At 42.2% G+C, this 14,068-nt stretch overlaps 1 protein-coding gene across 4 annotated transcripts in view; it reads right to left on the bottom strand.

Moving 5' to 3' along the window:
- The window catches only part of trps1 (trichorhinophalangeal syndrome I), a 193,932-nt gene that overhangs the window by 36,307 nt on the left and 143,557 nt on the right, over positions 1–14,068 (bottom strand). For all 4 annotated transcript variants that reach the window (XM_028431880.1, XM_028431887.1, XM_028431864.1 and 1 more), the window contains 5 exons: positions 9,010–9,601; positions 8,683–8,897; positions 8,017–8,239; positions 7,654–7,894; positions 3,227–4,028 (listed from right to left, as the gene is read on the bottom strand). In XM_028431880.1, coding sequence (XP_028287681.1) covers positions 3,227–4,028; positions 7,654–7,894; positions 8,017–8,239; positions 8,683–8,897; positions 9,010–9,601 — 2,073 coding nt within the window. The remainder of the gene's footprint in view (positions 1–3,226; positions 4,029–7,653; positions 7,895–8,016; positions 8,240–8,682; positions 8,898–9,009; positions 9,602–14,068) is intronic.

Raw genomic sequence — 14,068 nt, 5'->3', positions numbered from 1 at the left:
AAGGCGGTTTGAAGTGGTTGGTTTTATAAGGATTTTGTAGAGCAACTCATAACAGTAAAAAGGGTTATAAAACAGAAAGATAATACTCTGATAACAGAGCAGATTAAAAGAAGGAACACAAATTATAAATCACACAAGTTTTTCTTTTTTGTCCTTCATAAAGCATTAGGTGCATAAATACACACTGTTCTCTCTCTCACACACACACTGCTGGAACATAAGCTCTATAATTTCCTGCAGCGGATATAAAGTGATGTTAAATTATCAGCAAAGAAAATAACTTAAATTCATGCTTTAATTTCCTCACAACACACACACACAGTATTAGAATAAGTGCAGACACATCACATGTACTGTAATTAAGTAGCACAGAAGCAACACACAGTCTGATACACATGTACACTGACACACGTGAGCTTAAATGAGGAAAAAGGGAAGACAGGAAACAGAATGCAAAGTAATGAGAATTTAAAGGAAATAAAACTGTGTGTGTCTCTGTGTGTGTGTGTGTGTGTCCTTTAAAAATAATTAGCTCCGTCGGGCAGAAATGTAAACGAGAGAAACTTTAATGAAACTCTTCTCTGATCTGCTGAAAGCACACATTCCCATTTATATCTCTCACTTTTGTCTCTGTCTCTGCGCTCACATGGAATTCAACATCACGCATAATTTCCCCCTCTCTCTCTCTGCGCTTGCGTCCATTTGTCTACTCGGCCTTCCTTGAGGTAGAATTCCCTGGAATTCCCACAATCTGGAATTTATTAGATGATCCAAATAGTGAGTCGACCGATGCACATATGTTCGAGTATATCTACATGTACGTACTCACATATGTTTGGCTCAGAGGCGGACCTTTTTTCAGCCCTACTTAACTCAAAAAACCACCATTACTCAAAAGTCTGTCTCATTCCATTTATAAACTAAAACGTCAACCCAGCTTTTACTTTAATTTCATCACCAAACCGCGTTCGCTTTCTCTTCTTGTCTCATACAGTCAGTCAAACAGCCAGAAAATAACATTTCAGACTGAGAAAATGTCTTCAATGTAATAAATCACTATGAAAACAAAGCCTGTATTGGAGCAATGTCTCAACAAGGCAACACTGTGCAGCAATTATAGATCAGGCCTTTCAAAAGAAAATATTCTCTCCTTCCTGCAAAGTAAAAAGCATCACATACCAGAATACTAAAAACTGTGTGTGTGTGTGTGTCCCTGTGGGAGTGTGTGTTTGTGTGTGTGCATGCCTGAAAGCTTCTGTGTGTGTGTCTGTGTGTGTATCGATCCCTACATATCAGGTGAGTTGTCCTTTGAGGAAAAGAGAGGAAATGAAAGAAAAAGAATGAAACGAAAAGGGGAGAGACAGATCGATGCAACGTAGAATAGAAGGAACAAGTGAGGATGAGGAAAACATACACAAACGCACGCCACGTGCAAAGCCACAACACACACACACACACACAGGTGGAGATGAACTACGACTTTGGCCATTTGTTACTCTTTTTAATCCGTTACCTCCTTGCTACCAGCCTGCTCCCTGCATCCTTCCATCATTGCTCCTCCTCCATCTCCATACGTCTCACTTTCCCGTTTACAAAAAGTCAATTTATATATTGGACGGATTCACCCTCGCCAAATCAGACTCTGCCCAGCTGTGTGGAAAGCTGCATTTAAAAATAAAGAAAATGACATGATGTATTTTTGTGTATTGTGTGTACATACTAAGATCCTTTGCATTAGTGCCTCTCCCCCGCCCTGCCCAGTGATGACTCAACCTCAGCTTGTGTGCGCGCAGTATACTTGCGTTGTGTGTGTGTGTGTGTCACAGCACATGCCATGGTAACTGAGAATAAATATTGTGTTATGAGAGCAGGGAGGAAGATGGCCACATCACAGGCCATATCTTATGAAGCTAACAAGCCATGTTTTGCTTCTCCTTCTCACACTCTTTTTCTCAATGAACATATAATCTCCTTAAGGCTACGATGTACAACACGGACAGATGCAGATGCAACGTTAGGATGTGGTACGCTGGGTGCAGGCAGATGTCTTCACAAATGCAGATGGCGCATAATGTCCGTATGGATGCTAGCAGACTTACAAAGTACAAAACAAGCCTCAACTCCCTTTGACCTCCTGATGGAGGGAAACACCATGGGTAGAGGCGGAGGCGTAAACAGAAGTCTGGCTCTGAAATCTTGAAGGAACTGAAATGTTGCAGGAACTGAACATATGAGAGTGAGTTTGTGTTGGTACTGATTAATTTGTGGTACACAGACACACTAAAGCTGTGCTACAAGTGGGTGACACCTACGCTGCACCTTGCAGACTCTCATGTTTGCAGTAACAACACACAGGGCTAAAATATGTCGTAAAATATGTCGAGTTAACCTTTAAATATTGGACTGGGGTCATGGCATGGTAAGCCTAGGTTAAATAGAATATAAATTTGACTAACAAAGTTGTGAGTAAACTGTGTATTAAGGGGTTAACTCTTCCATCTGCCACTTTCTATCATCTCATCTTTATCTGAATCTCCCTCCCTTACTCGCTAACACACGCAGTCTCTCAAAGAGACACACTGCCCCACCCACGATAATGAGTAAACCTCTTGCTGCCCCACCCTGCCCTGTCTGCCAAGTTACTGCCAACACCTCTCACACACACACACACACACACACACACACACACACACACACACACACAACACGACACACACGAGCTGTAGGCCAAACCACAACTTGTACAAAGAAGCCATAGACTCAACTCACTCACTGATATGTGCATACACACACGTCACACTTACATAGACCCATGTCAATGCACTGGCAGTCCAGCACTGCGCACACACACACACACAGACAGACAGTCTATTCTGATCTAATGTGATCATAGCCAATAAGCTCTGCGGCGCTGGGAAACCACAGTGTGTTCCTGCCAGTCCATGACATCACTGTGAAGTGAAATGGACTGTGGTCAACAAAGTAGGGTGAGGAAACTGACTGACAGGTGGTCACCATGGGAACTGTCAGTTTGTCTCTGTTTCTCAGTGTTGCAAGTTAAAATTTAATTTACGCTAAAAGAAATTACAAAACAAAAAGAACCAAGAGAAGCGCTCTAATAGCCGGTGCTCCCAGCAGGTACAAAGACCTGCATGCAGAGAGTCAGGGGAAGATGATAAGAAAAATGATATGTGAGAGAACTGGATAGCATTGTGCTCCACCTTACCCTAAGGAGGGACTGGGACTCCTCTTTTGTGGCTCCTCCTTTCCCCTCCTGTCCTCCGCCACCTCCACTTCCTCCTCCACTTCCACCTCCTCCTGTATACTGCTGTGAGGCCATCTGGCTCTGCTTCTCCCCACTTCCTCCTCCACCTGAAGCAGCTCCGCCCGCTCTTCCTCCTCCATACAGCTTGGCATCTCCTAAAAATGCCTTGGTATCTCCCAAAAATGACTTGGTGTCTCCCAGGTAAACCATGCTAGGTGACGCCACGCCTCTTTTTTGTTGCGAGGCCTCGTGATTGGCTGAAACAAAAGACAAAGAGAGAGGGGAGGGGAAAAGAGAGGGGCTCCCACTTCCTGCTCCTCTTTCTGGTCCCATTCGCTCTTTGGGCACCCAGAGTAAACCATGGGCCTGCTCACCACCTCTTTCTCCCAGTCCTCGTGTCTCTCCAAGGACCCAGCCCTTCTCCCGCTCTCTTTCTTTCTCCTCACCACCTTCACTTTTGACCACACCCCCAGTCTCTTCTCGACCCCCTTCGGCCAAGCGTCCCTCAGGTGGTGCAAGGGAGTAGAGGAGGCGAATATCCCCTTTGCTCTCTTCTTTAATGGCTAAGGTGGATGGAGCAGAGCAGCCATTGGTCGAGAGTGTGAGCGAAGGTGTCAGGGAGGTGGGCAAGGAGGTTGTCGCGAATGAGCCTAACGAGGGCGAGGAATCATGACAGTGGGCGGAGTTAAAATGGTCGAGGAGGGCGGATGAATCAGGGGCGGTGAAGTCACAGCGTCGACAGCGGCAGCATGCGTGGACACGCCTGTAGAGGGAAAAACAAGAAGTGAATGGAAAACACATAAATAGGAAGATAAAATGTAAAAAAAAATACTTAGGAAATAAAGTTTCCTGGAGCATGTCTAAATGTAAAAATCGCACGACATGCACTAAAAAATGTTTTTTTTATTGCTGACAGTTTGAAGAAAATCCACCCCCTGAATTGACTTAATCTAAAGTGCATTAGCCCCTGCCTGATTTCCTCCAACCACTCAGGTAGAGTTTCACTGAGCCCGTGGCCAAGAGGTGACTCAGTGTTCCACTAAATCACAGTGAATTACCTAAAAACGTTGAAGAACATAAATGAATCTGAATGAAAAGTACTGAATCACCCATCATCAAACCACCTTCATTTCCTGTTGGCAAGGCCCTGAGTGACCAGCTGTAATATATCCAGTACACAACATCAGGGTTTTTTTGTTTTTTTATGTCCTGGCTCAGATGATGGGTTTTGGTGCTTCTTGTGCGGGCCAACAAGCAAAATCAATCAAGCATCTATAACAAGAACTTGGACTGTTGTTTACAATGGTCCACAACGTACAGCCCAAATTTTACAAACATCAATCAGTGTCTCATGGAGTCATAAAATCATTTTTAATGCATCACACAATGCTCCCTTTGTTTTTTTGAGTTGAACATTCACTTATCTACACTGCTCCTGCTCAAACCTGAGGCAGAGTGACACCTGGCCGTGCCTCCCTCTTTAAAGGAACATGGCCCTGCGGGTAACCTGCGTATGATGCACAGAAAGAGCTGATGTTTCGTTTCCTATTATCAGCTCCTAACACAACATGACGCACTTAAGTTTATCAGAAAATGTGTGGGAGGAACTGATGCAGACCACACAGTTGCTTCATTCCACCTAGTCAGGCAACAGTAAAGACACATAACCACACATCGCTCTGCTATGACTATGAGGCTAGGATGATCTGGTTATACATTCAGGTGCACAGATTAAAACCAGAATTTAATTTGCTCACATGTGTCACTCAAATTGAGGTTCTCCTCACCACTCTGCAGTGGGATTACTGTTCAACACATAAAAAAACTGTTCATACAGATGAGCAGCATCAGAATATACATACCATTAACTGTCTGATGGGAACTTGTGCATGTTTGTTACAGAAACCGGTCTTTTGTTGCATTTTATTAATTAAAAATGAAAGCAGTGATTCACGTTGAGGCTGTGAGGCAGATTAAAATACCTGCACAAATGTGTGAGCCTACCATCTAACAAAATGTACCTAAATGACTCCAGATGTTGAACAACAGACAGATGTGGCCCTGTTTGTCATCACTATGAACACACACACACACACACACACACACACACACACACACACACACACACACACACACACACACACACACACACACACACACACACACACACACACACACACACACACACACACACACACACACACACACACACACACACACACACACACACACAGACTGTGCACTCATTCCCTTACCCCCTCTCTCTCTCACACACAAACACACACATACAACAGATGAAGTTCAATTCAATCTGCACAGGCACTGATCCAATCTACCTTTACCTTGAATATCGTCGTCAACAGCATCTATCTCACAATGAAATGCTTGTTTTTTTCATGAAAAATAAAAAAAGGAGATTAAGTTATGAAGTATTACACAAATATATATATATATATATATATTCTTCTGAGCTGCAATGCTTTGTGTGTTCTGGTAAAAAACAAGCAGTTATCACAACAATAATAGGACTTAGATGGAAGATTTTGTCGATGAAAATGACCTGAAGAAAATGCTCCAAGAAAATAAGCCTTAGTGTGTGTGCCTGGATATTTTCCTGCTGCAGCTTAAACACTTTTAGCACTTTTATCTGAAACTGGCCACACAAAAGCACACATGACAACACTGGGACTGACCTGCCAAAAGTTTCCCATCATGCCATTATGATAACATAATGTGATCAGCAATCACAGCGTACCTCAGAGGTGTAAAAATGACTTTTACAGATTGATTTCAGCCTGTAACTCTTTCTGGCCTAGTGTTCTGAGCACACTGTAATTAAATCCGGAATTTTGTTTCAAAAAACTTGGCCTTGGAATCCTTTTACTGTTTGGGTGATTTTAGAGGTGGTGTAAAGCTTGCTGGCTTTATTTCACTTTTATTTAATTTGAACAGCAAGATTCAGAGCTTAGATTTTGTTAGGGACGTGAGTGGACTGTTAAATCCCCTCCAAACTCTGCTTTGTCACCCTCTCTGCCTCTGCTCTCCTCTCTTGACTTTCTCTCCTCATCATTCATTCTCCTCTCCTTCTGTTTTTTTCTGAACTTTTCCCAGCTTTTGTCACATCTTCTCCTCACCGTGAAATCAATCACACTTCTTAAACATTTTCAATCATTTGCAGTAGAAATCCTGCTAAAGTGTGTACAGTACACTATGTTCACGTTGTTATATCTCTCTCAGTATCTGTCTGCTTTAGCACCAATGTTCCCACAACCACTTTTCTCTCTCTCTCTCTCTCTTTTTCCCACCATATTCACCCCAGCCTTCTCTATCATTTGCTGGCTCTGTAATTGAAACTCCAGTGAACATGTGTGTTTGTGTTTCTGCGTCTGTCTGTGTAGACAACAAATTGGCTGTGGAGTCTGGGCTGGCCTCTCCGGGCTTTTAGAGGTTTGTGAAACTGAGCTGACGACTTATTTAACAGGTACACAGATAAACACAGCATGTGAGTACAGAAATAACCACACCAGACTCCTTAGAGATGCTGGTCGTGCTTTAGTTTATCAAGAAAATGAGATTCCCATGGTGTACTGACCTAAGAATAATTTCACAATTGGATTACCGTCTTGCTAATTCATACATGTTCTTATTTCAATCTGATAAGCAGGCTAATTCATTCACATCAGGTTAGTTAGAGGTAGGTTGAAATTATACAAAAGCTTATGATTTAATGTGGCTTTAAATTTGAAATGCTCTTAAATAGTTAAGGAAGAGTTAATATCAACATGCAGTCACATATACTCATCACACAGCGATGTAAAACTGAAGGTCCAGCAGTCCTCTACAAATAAATGTGTGGTCAATATTTGAAGAATGAATGCAATGCAGTGAATTTCACAGTGGTATTGGTCTGTCTGGCACAACTTCCAAGGTCCATTTAAAAGCCCTAAGTTGCCTGAACTCCAGCAAGACTTGTACAACAAAAGGAAGAACTTCAATGTGAGAAAATATGCAGCGCCTGGCCTTCAAGAAATTACCACAACTCAGAATGTACTGGTGCTGGATATTTGACTCTCGGAATGGAGCTCATCTCAAAAAAATGTGCCCAACAGATCAGAACTATGTGATCAGGTCAGTGCAACCTTCAAGTGTGACTGTCTAAAACGGTGTGTGTGTGTGTGCGTGTGTGATTATTATAAATTGCTGAACAATGAGTGAACTCAGTCAACATTCCCTGGATAATTAAGTGTACAGGAAAAGGAGTTTAATCATGTCTTTGAGTGAGAATAGAAAGAACATTTTGGAGAAACTCTAAATGTATCACAGACTACCTGAATGCAACTCATGTCTCATCAATTCATTTATTTGATGTGACATTAATGTAATCTCACCTGTAGTGTCTAAAAATCTCCTCCTCCACCTCTGTGATGAAGTGACACTTTGTACACGAGTACTCCCTCTCTCCTGCTCCTCCTCTCCCTCCTTCCTTGTCTCCACCACCCTCTTCCTCAGCTTTGACATGTGCCTGAGCCCCCTTTAGGTTGACGAGGGTGTGGCAACCTTCATAATGTTGCAGCAACACGTCGATGTCGGTGGTGGCAAAGGCACACTGGTCGCACAGGTGGGTGACTCCTGAAGAAAAAAAAAAAAAAAAAAAAAACACATTAAAATGCTGAAGGTCCAGCTGCAAAAAGAACTTTGAAAATATATAATATTTAGCAACACATGTTAACATTTTCAACGTCTTTAAATACCTTGTGTGACAACAGGATTGGCAGGGTTAGAGGGGTGAAAGGTCGAAGCAGAAATCACTCCAGGGTCACCTCTTGGATTAGGAGGGGTCATACTGGGTAAGGTGGTGGTGGTGGTGGTGGTAGCAGGTTTGGAACTGTTGCCTTCTTGCTGTTTGGTAGACTGAGGAAACTTTGAACAGCATTTGGGGCAGGTAGGCTTCCGACACGCAAACGGGTGGGAAACCTGTGGCCACAAATTTGACAAAGTTCAGCGTTTCGTCTATTTTAAGTCACTTGAATGATGCATTTCTCTCATATCTCTTTTTTGTTGGAGCTCTGTTTTTGTGCAGAGGTGGAGGTCAGCTCCCCCAGCAAAAATGTGCATTATTAACTGAATGATGCCACCCTCAATTTTGGATGTTAACCATCCATTTTCTGCATTATTAACAACTGCGACAGCAACGTTTGGCAGCTGGTACAAAGGAGGGTGGGGAGCGTGCATGGGCGGATTGGGGGGAAGCAAGGGAATTTTAACTAGGCAGGAAATTGGAACAATTAACTTTATGCTTGTTCATATATTACATTTTATTTTCCCATGCTCACAAAACAGCTTTTGTCCCCTACTAATTGCCGAGCAAACACACAAAACAACAAGCAATAAACATTTCAATATTTTATTAATCTCACCTCCCCCAGGTGTTTATGTGGCTGACAGAGCCCCTGTGGACAGTACATGCAGTGCTGAATGCAGCAGCGGTGGATGGAATGACTGTGCTGGTAATGCAGCAGCAACGGCGCTACCACGATCACATCAGCGCTGTGGGCCATCGAATACCGGAAATCACACAGCTGACAGTTATAACTGGTCACAACTGCCTCTGAATCACTGCTGTTTGGGTCTCCTAGGAGCAGAAAACACAACGCTCAACTTAAACTCAAAGTTAAACAAAAAACAGAACGTAAGGCACAGACACACTCCAGTTTGCCACCATTTTTTGTTTTCCTTTTTATTACCTTGGCTGGTGCTGGATGGGTTGGATGACTGATCTTTGCGGCTTTTGGATGCCATGTGCTCTCCTCCATCCCTTCTTCCTCCTCTTTCCCTCTCGCGGTCCAGGTTAGAGTTGCTAGGACTCAAAGTACCACCAGCACTCACTCTGTGTCTTTGTTCATAGTGCTCTAAAAGCTTTGTCGAACCCCCCGACCACTCACAACTCCAGCTACAAAATTTGCACCAATAATAGGCCTGCACGCCTCCTCTGCCGGCTTCTCCGGTCCAGCCCGACGAATCCCCCCTGACCGGGATGAAGTAGCCGACCAAAGAATCGTCCTCCGCTCGCACCGCCACCCGCTCTGCACCATCTAAGATTTGACTCCTCCCCTTTAGCTGGCCGTCGTGGCTTGCCAGGTTATTAGTGGCCAGCAGGGGTGTGGTTGGCGGAGTTTTGACTTTGTTTGGATGTAAGGACAGGAAATGTTGTTCAAGTTCCAAGGAGTTGCTACCCATGTACGTGAAGTTGCAGAATTTGCAGCGAAAGTACTTAGTGTTCCCCTGGCAGTCAGACGTCTTCCGGCCAATCCCAATTAGTGTGCCACCCAACGTCACCTGATGATAAGCAGCAAAGAGGAGAGATTTGTTTGGTTAAAATATAAATCAAACAACTTCTTTTCTCCCCAAAATCAAACAGTAGATGGAGATAATGAAGCTTTCTGCTGTGCTGGAAAATGAAACTTTGCAACTGAACTGCAGTCAATTAAAAGGCTGCCCTAACTCTAACTAAGCAACCAATAACATATCTACAGGCTCCACTGTTGCATCCAAGCCAAGAGTTTTGCATTACTGAGCGAGCAACCTGACACTTTGTCTGCTTTTTATTAAGTTAGCTGCCAGACTGTAGGTGATTACAGCGTGCTGCTGGCTGCACTGGTACACATGCAATCTGGCATGCCCAACAGTGACGTTAGACCTACTACTGTGCAAAATGGATTTGTCTCTTTACAGATCTGTGGTTTGAGGCTGACTGCAGGCGGTTTACAGTAATGAATAGAACGCAACAGGTAGCCAGAGAAAAATGGTTTCGATGAGGTTACAGGATTTTGTATATCATTACTGCTGGACGACGCACAGAGACAGATGGAATATGGAGATGAGATGGTAAAGTGGGAGAAGTTGCAGTGAGGATATTTGTGCTGGAAAATAGGCATCCACATGTGTGTCTCGTCACTGCTTAAAGTGTGACCTAGACCAGACACTTGTTGAGATGATAAAACAAGACGTTTTACATGCTTCAAAGGAAACAGGAAAAAGAACATTTATACTATATAAAAAAAAGGGGATGGTACGTTTCAGCTGAATTAAAGAGATACAATCCAGAAGAGCCATTACTGTGATCGCACAGCATCAATCCCACAATCATCACATCCCACTGCCCAGCCAATAAGCAAAGAGCCAAACGTCAACTCACTTTACCAATCAGAACAGACAGAAGGACAGGAAGGAGGGAATGGGAGGGAGGAAAAAAGTCCAGGAAAAGAGGCGGAGAGAGGAAAAAGGGTGAGAGATGGATGAAAAGCAAATTGAGAACTTAAGTGAAAAAATGGATTAGAGCGAGAGAGGAGAAGGTGAAGGAGAGACAAAGACATATGATAAGAGAGACAAATAGACTAGAGAGAGAAAAGGAAAGTTAAATACGTCTGACAGCTGTTTCATTACACCGCCTAACAGTCAATTATAACTACTGCTTCTCTTTCACTACCTTCTCTCCTTTCCTCCTCCATCATCTCCCTCTCCCCGTCTCTCTCATTCCTTCTTTCCTCCGTCCCTCTCCTCCCTGAGTTTTTTCTTTTCCCAGAATCTCATTGGTTGACAAGGACATCTCCTCTTAGCAAATGACAACATGGAATTTTCCAAACGTGGGCGGGAGAGAGAAAAAATGAGTGAGAGACGGGGAGAATAGAGACCCCTTTCATTCGATTTTTTTTATTTATATATATATATATATATATATATATATATATATACTTTCACTTTTTCTTCATAATGACGACTTAAGCCCACTGGATTTTCTATTTCTGACTTGGCATATGTGTGTACGTGCGCGTTTCACTTACGTGAAACACAGCCATTACAAACTGCTGCTTTAAATGAAATGAATCTCCTTCACCATACTTCACACACACACACACACACACACACATTTATTAAATCATCTCATATAAACCTCCTATACAAAACCTCACTTTACTGTTCATGCATGCAGTAACCCTAGTAAACCCGAAGTAGTTCCTACACAACAACAACAACAACAACACCAACAGAAAAGAATGCATCTCTAAGGCTCCGTTCACACTGGGGAAAAAAATGTGGCTTAAGCAGGATTTGGCCACATCCAGATCAATCCAGATGTGTTTTTTTACGAGTGTGAACACCTCCAATCCAGCTGAATCCAGTTTGAGTTCAAGCCGGCTAGATCCACCCTCGAGAGGTGGATCTAGCAGGATTGGCTCAAATGTGGCTCAGGTGTGAACGCAAATGTGGCTAGCGAATCCGGCTTGCCACATTATTAGCCATATTATGAGGCGCCACCTAGTGGTTTGGAGAACAGCAAACACGCTGGATGAAGCCGGATTGAGTGCAGACACAACTGTGTGCTAGCCAGATTTGAAAATAGGTCTGAACACATCCAGGTTAAAGGCTGTCTGGGCTCAATCCTACTCTAGCTGGAATGACTTTCTCCAGTGTGAACGGGGCCTTAGACATGAAGCAATCTCTTTGTGTTGGCTTCATCTTTTCAACACTTGGTGAACATTTGTCATTCACACCATATGTATTTTTTAAAGCATATATTTTTAAAGAACCTGTAGGTGCACTCTGAAAATAGATCTACAGCCTTGATTTCAAAAATGAGCAGACATGATCTCAGATGAAAAAAAAAATTGTTGATTGGCATTTCGCTGTCGAAAAAAAAATGAGACATTTAAGGAACGTGGCATCCTCTCCAGCTATTTAAGGACCACGGATTAATACCAAGTAAATTGCCTGATAATTAGCCTACGAGATATGGACAGAACATACTGTAATGCAGATGTCATAAAACTTGAAATATCAACTGTGAAAAGTATGCACATTTATTAAATTTGATGAGGTCATTTCCCCACACAAGTCGATGACATTTCAATGTCTGCTATACAAGTATCCACTAATGACCACTCAGAATGGAGATGATGATGGAGCCTGTCAGGCAGAGCCTTCCGCTGTTTGTGCTCTAAGTGAAAACTGACCGGTTTGCTGCTTTTAAAAAGGTGTAAATACAGAAAGAAAGCCGTCTGAATGTCAAAGCTACAGCGGATCCTGTTTTTCAGAGGTTTTAATAGGAAGTCTAATTGGTGTGTACGTGTGAGAGCAGACATGTAAGCAGTTGCGTCTGAGGCTTTGGTATTAACAGGCAGCACAAATCAATGCTGAGCGGAGGCGTTTTTTTGTTCAAACCAAAGTCTACAGCTGTTCAGATCACTGATTAGTCGCTCTTGATTTAAAGTGCAGCTAAATCCTTGAAGACATTTTTATCCTCAAATTGATTGGTTGATCTGTTGACGTCCAGACTGCACGTGCAAATAGCCAGCTGCCTTTTTAACCCTCATGCGTTGTTCGGGACATTTTTGTCCTCTGAGAGAAATTTTTCTGTTTATTTTGGCCATAACTTTGTCAATATGTGGACAAATTGAATCATTTTTCCTCAATAAGCTTAATTTTACATAAATTTTGTTAATATGATTTTAAAATTTTTCATAGGTCAACGGTACACTGTGGGCAAATTTTACCCCCTAATGTGTTGTTCGGGGACAAAAACGTCCCCTAACTTTAACGGTTTTAAAAATATATTAGATAAATATTTTTTTGAAATTTTTTTGCATAGCCCTTTTAATTAACTTCAGTTCTAATCAACAGTAGTGAAAAAATCATTTTCCCCCAGGATTTTAACCCTTTAATCACCAATTTTATAAGGGGTGGTGCTGAAGATTGAAAAAAAAACACACAAAATGGCTCATTTTTAATAGAAAAGGTGAATGTGGACTGGATTCTTTTTAACCTTTATTATAGTCTTGGTCATGTCAAACATCAGTAAAAAAATTGACTTTATTGCATTATTAGTTTTTGCACAGCACTGGATTTTCTTTTTTTCTCCCATTTTGTCCCATAGACTTACATTATAAACACACTTTTTTTGACTGCACAGCCATGGCACTAAATAATCATGCATTCTTGATTGTTGGTGGTTTACCCTGTTGGTAGGAGGTAACATTTGTGATTTTTACAGTTAACAACTTAATTACCATATTAACCCTTTACCTGCAGGCCTGTGCTCATGTACTGTAGTTTCTGGCTTAAGTATATGGAGTTATAGGGAGTATTTTAGCACATAATTGTGTGTCTACACACTGTGTGTGTATGTTAGAGAGGAAGAGAGCCATTTGCACACTGTCAGGGAAGGAAAGTCAGGAAAATAAAGTTACTAAGTAAGTGAAGTGTACCTAATTCAGATGTACAACGGCAATGCATAAGCATGTAAAATGAAAACATCCAGGAGTTCTGGCGTCTGAAGTTGTGGATGGGTAAAATACCTTTTTTTTTTTAGCTTTCGGAAAACACGTCCTCCAGTAGAGTGACTTTACTTTTAGGTTAGTGTCTCAGTTGAGATCACTGAATTAGTCTAAGTGAAGTCTAAGTGCCCCTTTTCCATGGTGTGTTGCGCTCCACACGACCATACGTACATGTGCATGTTACTAAATAGACACCATAGATAGATAACTTGATAACATAATAAATAATCATTGACTAACCAAATCTAATCTACAGTTTAGTCCCCTACTAAAATTAGTATTAAAAGTAGTTTAGTAAAGTAAAGTAAAGTAAATTTGTTGCAGCCCTAAAAGTAAGTGCCGGGCCCTTTGATGCTGAGAGGTTCAGACTAAACAAAACAAAAACACTAGTGGACTTGCATGCATCCTCCTGGTCATTTAATGGTGACAAGAGCAGCAAGCAGCATGAAGAGAGGATTCACCTGTGCATGAG

Source organism: Parambassis ranga, chromosome 2 (genome assembly GCF_900634625.1).
Source record: "Parambassis ranga chromosome 2, fParRan2.1, whole genome shotgun sequence".
Classification (NCBI taxonomy): Eukaryota; Metazoa; Chordata; class Actinopteri; family Ambassidae; genus Parambassis; species Parambassis ranga.
The sequence above is the reverse complement of the archived record's forward strand: the minus strand, read 5'-3'. Positions and strand labels throughout refer to the sequence as shown.